The sequence below is a fragment of the Limulus polyphemus genome, unplaced genomic scaffold, assembly GCF_000517525.1.
Source record: "Limulus polyphemus unplaced genomic scaffold, Limulus_polyphemus-2.1.2 Scaffold4957, whole genome shotgun sequence".
NCBI lineage: Eukaryota > Metazoa > Arthropoda > Merostomata > Xiphosura > Limulidae > Limulus > Limulus polyphemus.
The window spans coordinates 16,527-24,034 of NW_013670567.1; the positions used below are offsets into that span (position 1 = coordinate 16,527).

At 35.6% G+C, this 7,508-nt stretch overlaps 1 protein-coding gene across 4 annotated transcripts in view; it reads left to right on the forward strand.

Moving 5' to 3' along the window:
* LOC106471906 (RNA polymerase II subunit A C-terminal domain phosphatase-like) overlaps positions 1 to 2,575 on the forward strand; it is a 12,601-nt gene extending 10,026 nt beyond the window's left edge. For 2 of the 4 annotated variants that reach the window (XM_022400528.1, XM_022400529.1), the window contains exon 7: positions 1 to 2,575. In XM_022400528.1, the coding sequence (XP_022256236.1) occupies positions 1 to 2,198 (2,198 nt within the window). In that variant the 3' untranslated portion in view covers positions 2,199 to 2,575. The other 2 variants (XM_022400531.1, XM_022400530.1) reach the window with 2 other exon arrangements.
* Positions 2,576 to 7,508: the final 4,933 nt, after the last annotated feature.

Sequence of the window (7,508 nt, forward strand, 5' to 3'; positions counted from 1 at the left end):
ATTTGGTCAAAGGATCTAGTAAAGCAGAGAGTTCTGGAACTGAAGTAGGAGGAACTGTCAGAACACAAACTACAGAAGCACATAATTTGGTCAAAGGATCTAGTAAAGCAGAGAGTTCTGGAACTGAAGTAGGAGGAACTGTCAGAACACAAACTACAGAAACACATAATTCGGTCAAAGGATCTAGTAAAGCAGAGAGTTCTGGAACTGAAGTAGGAGGAACTGTCAGAACACAAACTACAGAAACACATAATTCGGTCAAAGAATCTAGTAAAGCAGAGAGTTCTGGAACTGAAATAGAAGGAACTGTCACAACACAAAGTACAAAAAAACCTTTTTCTGGAAACTGTACCTCCAAGGTTGAAGGTAAAGCTGATATGAAATATAAGAACATTGGGGTTATTGGTATCACAGTGGAAGATCAATTTGAAAATTCTGACAGAGTCATTGAAAAAAATGCTGGTATCCTTGATGATGTCGCAGATGATAATAACATCAGTAGTGAAAATAGTAATTCAGTTGAAGTACTAGAAAAAGATAAAGGTTGTAAAGCAAACATTTTGATAAGTGCAGGTTTTGGTGCAGAGAACAAAGAAAGTGAACATGAATACCAAAGTGTAAAATCTAATTTACATGCAGTGGACATCAGTAAAAATGAGAAAAGTGGACAATATAGTGAAGATCTTGTCTCTGTGATGACATCTTCTGGTGCTGACATCAAAGACGGGTTAGGATTTGAAGAAAAACAACAAACTACAAGTAATGGACAATCAAAAAACCAGAATTCTAGCCACCCCTCTAAAGTTGAATCTTTGGTTTGCTCATCAACAGTTACGTATTCTGAGATGAACGTAAAATACAGTGCAGCCACAAGTTCCAATATACATAATAATTCTGACATTGGTGAAGGTTGCGTGACCAGTAGCTCAGATGAGATAGGTGCTTACATTGCCACAGGTGAGAATAAACCTTTGGGCAGCAGCAAGGAGGAGGAGGGAAATGAAGATGTGATGGATGTGCCTGATGCAGATGACTACTTATTATACCTGGAAGAAATTCTGCAAACTATTCACAAAGCTTATTATGATATCTATGATCAAATGAAGACTCAGGGGCATGAGGATATTCCTGACTTGAAGTACGTGATACCCTACGTAAGACGCAAAGTTCTGAAAGGAGTAAACATTGTTTTCAGTGGTGTCATCCCAACAAACATGATTCCGGAAAAGAGTAAACCTTGGATTGTTGCCAAGTCTTTGGGAGCAAATATTTTCAAAGATTTAATACCAGCCTCTCTTGATAAAAAGAAGGCTACTACCCATGTAATTGCAGCAAAACTGGGAACAGCCAAGGTGAACAGAGCCAAAAGAATGAAAGGTGTTGAGATTGTTACTCCAGCTTGGCTCTGGTGTTGTAATGAAAGGTGGGAAAAGGTTAATGAAAGGTTGTTCCCTTTGACAAAGGACTCAAACTATAAAATAAATCCTATTTCTCAGAACACCTTGAATGAGATGCGCTTTCTCGACATTCAGTCTCAGTACTTTAACAAAGCATTTAATGCAGTTCATCCAAACTTTGAAGACTGCCCTGTTTATGATCCCATCACGGGAAAGCGAGTACGACAGCAAAACAGTTCGTTGTCTTTACTTCCTAGAGCAGGTATTCCTGATGAAGGAACATTTCAGTCTGATGGTTTGTTATCTTCTTTTTCTCCCCAGCAGTCAGCACTTGTGTCTTCTACATCAGAGAAATCATCATCTTCATGTCGGTTCTCAGAAAGTTATAGCCCTCTGCTGGCATTTTCCAAGCAAGATTTAAAAGACATGGATCAAGAGGTTGAAGATGCTTGTAGTGAGAATTCTGGAGAAGGGAGAGATGATGATGAAGAAAGTGATGACACTGATTTGGAATTAATTCCAAAGAAGCGTAAAGAGGATAGTTCAGAGTCCAGCAGCGTAGAGAGCTTGTCCGGTGGAGAGTGCCCAAGGAAATGGAAGAAACGAAAGTGGAAGCAAGACTTCGAGGACACTCTTGAGGACGAAGAATTTGATAGTGATGACGATGAAAAGATAATAAAATTTCGTCGCATGGAATCGTATGAAAGTGACAAGAGTGACAGTGAGGAATATAATGAGTCAATTGGATCAGTAGATGAAGAGATGGCAGCAGCTGTGGAGAGGGAGTTTTTAAGTTCTTGAACTTTTTTCATGTACAGTTTCTACTTGTAGTATCAACAATCTTGATTTTGTTTTTTAATATATAAAGTGTTCATCAATTTACGAGTTGAAATTCAAAAGTTACTGAGGTCAAACTTCACATTTTCTATCATATAAGCCCCCCCCCTTTTTTTTTACCATATCATATCTCCCAAGTGTTATCATTATTTACTTTCCATCATATTTCAATTACTGTACATAAACTATGTTGCATTAATCTTCTGAAATGTGGGTTATAGAACAGCTTTGATGTATACTATAAAAGTTCCAGGTTCAGTTCTTTCAGTGACTATTATACGTTGCACTTCAGATTCACGTGTTTCATTTTCTTTTGTATCATAAAATGTTTGTGATTCTTATCCATGGCTTTTTATTTCTTCAGATCAAGTCTGACAACTCGCACACTTTATCTTTGTAAGTGTTAACCATTACCCACTGCAAGATCTTGTTATCTCCTCAACAAGAATCACATATTTTCTGTTATGGTTTAACATTTCCATTATCATTATTCACAAAGTAACTGAAGCATTTGTTATGTGTGTGTGTGTGTTTGGGAGGGGGTCCTATAGATTGTAATTTATATAAGATACTAAATCAAAGTTTATAAGGAAATACCTCCAAGTGGCTCAGTGGTAAGTCGTTGGGCTAAAAATTGGGTTTTAATACTCGAGGTAGACAGAACAAATATCCCATTTTATAGATTTGTGTTTTACAATAACAAACATGGCAGTCAGAATTAGACTATATTATTATAAAATGAAGTAAGAAATATTTTTTTTGGCATTATTACATTTCAAGGCCCTGATTACTTATATCTGTTGAAAAGTTTGCAGTTGTACATCTTTTTGTTTTATTGGATTCCCCAATATTTCAAAATTTTTAGTTTAGTTTCTTTTCGTATTTTACCGGCAGTTTAAAATGAAGTCATCCTTAATAATTACTTATAACTACTAATCTTGTTACAAATGTTATTGAAAAGAAGTGAAAATGATATCTTTATTTAATATAAACCAGCTAACACATAACAAGGGAAACTATAATTATTAGTCCATGAGATGAACCCTGTGATGTATTTCTGGATAGGCCTAGGCCTACGGCGGTGTCGTTTTTTTTTTTAAGCTGATCAAGTGAATGAAATATATAGCGAACATAACGTTAATAAGCAGTTGTTAAAAATAACATTCCCACCTTTCTCTTCCTGTCGCCACTTTGCTGTTGCTAACAAACTGCTGTTCTCGACTCTACCCCCAAAAAAACATTACACTCCTTGTTAATACTATGTGGAAAATATTTTGTAGTATCGGTCAAATTCGAAGCTAACTAGTTCTGAAATCCAGAGCCCTAACACAAGGCCCAATAGTCTTAGCAAGCGATGCTGAATTTTGTATTTGAATAACCAACTACAGTTGTTTCGCATGTTTTGGTCTTCATACTTTATCTGGTTTTTTTGTACCTATACAGTACACCCAGTAACGTTTTAAAGTTTTTGCTATCCCTAGATTTATTCGGAAGTGTCGCCCTCGCGCTCCGTGGACCGGATACTTTAAGCTGTGGGTCATCATGAAAGTGACCATCAATCTTTTAGTGAATGATAAGAGTGTCGCTGACTTTCTGCTTGTCCCCTGGTCAGTAGTTGAAAATTAGGGATGGCGGCAGACAGCCGTAGTAGTTTGTCTACATTTTGATTTGTGTCTGTGTAGAAAGAACTATACAGAGATTAATATGAATGTAGTATATCCCAAATTAGAGGGACTTAAAACCAGATGTGGTTGATGCCTATGGAAAGAATATAAGTATCTCGGCTAGCAAATGTGCCCGTGCCAGTCCAAGTATTGACTTAACGATAGCGAAACGGCGTGTGTGTGCATTATTCCCCATTCAAGTCTACAGAATATGGGCGATCGGTGAATACTGCTCTCGTTTGGCATAGACTTCACGTCTTCAAACCTTAAATGGCTATCCAAACCAACAGGAATGTTTAGTAGTAGTTAAACACCATGGTTTTCTTGTGTAACAAATATTATTGTAAACATCATTAAAACAAAAACGTTATAAATTTTATGTTTAAAAAAAACGTAAATTGTAACCCAAATTGGTTTTGAAATAAGTAGAAAGGATTTTTCATCAACTGGCTAGATACTTATTAATAATAGATACCTTTTTTACTTATATCAACAACACATATAACTGGACGTTTATGGATGGGTATTAGTAATAGAAGCTTTATGACTTGATATTGTTATTTTATACTCTGAAAAGGGAAACTGAAATCAAAAGGTTTGTATTCCTTTTATCTGACGTACGAGAATCTTGCATCATACTGGGATGATTTGGTTGAACTTAAACGTATGTATGTTTATAATTTAAACTGTACAGAAAACACGAGTGTACGATGTGTAGTACAACATCTGACGTAAGTTTCGAAATTGGTGAATTTGTTAGATTTTCATTTCGGGTAAGAGGTTGTTGATAGAGAAACTTTTGGAACCATTATTGTGTGATAATCACTACCTAAGGCTGCATTACCAAATAAGAAAGTCGTACACTAACGCCCCCGGTGGCTCAATGATAAATCTGAGGGATTATCAACACTAAAATTCGGCTTTTGTGTAACTGCACTTAACAACAAACAAACATATACCAACGATAGAAGCGCACTCTACATGTATTTATGTTCGTCGTCACTTTTCAATATATCAATAAGATTTTTTTGAAACAGTTATGCGACATCGTGAGATACGTCTATTGGAATAACTTTATTTCATTATTATTTGCGTGAACATTGATGTTACAATAATGTTTTTGTAGATTGTAATTCAGAAATGCCCAAAGATACAAGTAGCTACATTTGTAGTTTTTCTGCGGTTCGTAATTTGAATTTTTCCAAAACATCTTATTTTTAATAACATCAAAGTATGAATTGTTAGATGTGGTCCTGTAGTTAACGTGAGCAGACTATGAATCCGGGGATTCGTGACTTACATCCTTTTGTCGCGAAAAAGGGCTCTTCAATTTGAAAATCTGGATTTACTATAAGAGTAGCAGTCAATTTTCACAGACAGAAGTTGGCAGTAGATGGTGATGACTGTCTTCCTTCTAGTCTATCGGCTCAAAAGTAGGGACGGCTATGCGCAAATAGGCCTTGTGTAGCCTTGGCCATAAATTCTAAAACAAATGGCAACTAGTGTAAAATAAACTAGAAAGACTGGGAAAATGAGTATTTTCCCGAAAAGATATATTATTTTACTCTAGAATTCGACTGACTGAATTTTAATATAAATAAATTTGGCTGATCCAGTTATTTTAACAACAGTATGTACAGTTTGTCATCGAACGTAAAAGAAGACATTAAACATGCTGTACAGACAATACTAATCCTTCTTTAGTCAGGTATTTGTATGTGGATGAATCACAAAATTGATGTTGTTTTGAACTGAAACAGCACATCAATTTGATTACGTTTGTCTGCAGGCACTCTTCAATAAAGAATTGGGGTAGAGATAAATTCTTTTTTAAAATGAAGTATTTTTTATAGTCACCGAACGTTTTTACTGCTAGCCGACAGATGACACTAGTAACTTGTTGGAAATCGTTTTGTGAACTTACAATATGGTAGTTTAGTAAAATATAAATTCAATTGTTGCCATTTTAACTGAAGATTAGTTATTAAATATAATTGGTATATTTATTTTGATAATTATTAAATTTGAAGTTTTGATGATAAGTCCTATCATTAGGAACAGTCGTTTTTTTTTTTGTCATGCTCGTCTGATCGGTTAGGCCTTATGATGAATTTTTGATAAATCCTGTTGTGGTTTCTTGTTAGTTGTTACTATAGACCTGGAATGAAGGAAGAGAAAAGACATGTTAAATTTTCTATGTACGAGATATTGTCTGGTTTATGTACAGTTGGTGGTACTGAACCATTTCGTTTACAAATAATCAAACTTGAATATAATATATATATTTATATATTGAACGTAATTATGATTCGGGTACTTGAAGAAAATTACTTCATATATTAAAATGATTTTGTTTGAAAATGAATAGGTAGAAGGTATCCCCTTTTTCCCAAGTTCACGTGGTACTAGATAAGGTTTTATCTTGATGTAACTAAACTCATCAAGATAATTCAAATCTATGATTAAAATGAAACTTTATTAAACTTGCCAAGAGGATTTAGTACAGTCAAAAGTGTTCTGAGCAACTGTGGCCCGGTTGTTAGCCTGCAGAATCTGAAGGTCCATGGTTCGCCTCCCGTTTCAGTAAAAACGCTATCTGCTCCTTGAGGCCGTGAGTGTGTTATACGATTGGTGGTCAAGTCCTACTATACGATTAGAGTAGCCCAAGAGTTGGCGGTGGGTGCTGCTGACCAACCAGTTGTCTTTCCTCTAGTCTGTCAGTTAAAAGTTAAGGAGGGCTAGAGCAGGTAGCACCTGGGTAGTTTTGCGCGAATGGCCAGAAAACAAACAAACTCTCTTTAAGTCTATAGAGTCTCCCAGTGAGTCAGCGGGAAACTTACGTTGTTATAATACTAAACCCGGGGTTCAATTCCTGCAGTGGATAGAGTGCAACTAGCCAAATGTGTAGCATTGCACTAATAAAAACTTGGTTAAAATTCTCAAGATAACTTACTACCCTTAACAGTGTTTTAAACAACTGCCTCTCTTCAAGTCTGTAGATAACTTTGATAGTGTCATGATAGTGTTCTTCAATTTTTATTGATTTCTCCTTTCGCCTGTTAAAGTGTTTAATTTTTAATATTAAATTTAAATCATATAATTATTTGTGAACAGTATATTGTTGCTTAAAGATCCTGTCAACAGCACTGAGTTACGCCAAGATTAATTGTTTTCAAAGAACCACGTATTACTCTTACTTCACAAATAATTAACTGTTTCATCTAGCTACAGAAAGCTTCAGGCCTGGGAAAATTCTTTTTTTATCCCTATCTCTTTAGGCGGTTGTGTTTTATACGCGTGAATATGACACGTGAATAGGCCAACCAATCAAGATTGTCTCTGAGATCTCTATTTGCCCCACCACTTCCCGTGGACGTTACTGTATCTAGTCTAAATCCTAAGTTAACTCACAGTTGGCGACATGTAAGAGTAAAAAGTATTAATGATAACTAAGATGAAGGGCCAGCTTTTCAATACCCACAAGTTTTGTTGTCTGCACTACAAGACTACGTATTTCATTTCAAATAGAAACCTCCAGATTAAATGGTTAATGAAAGATCTCCCCCCCTTTTTTTGCGCCAGCAGACAAAAAAAAAAAAAAAAAATAAAA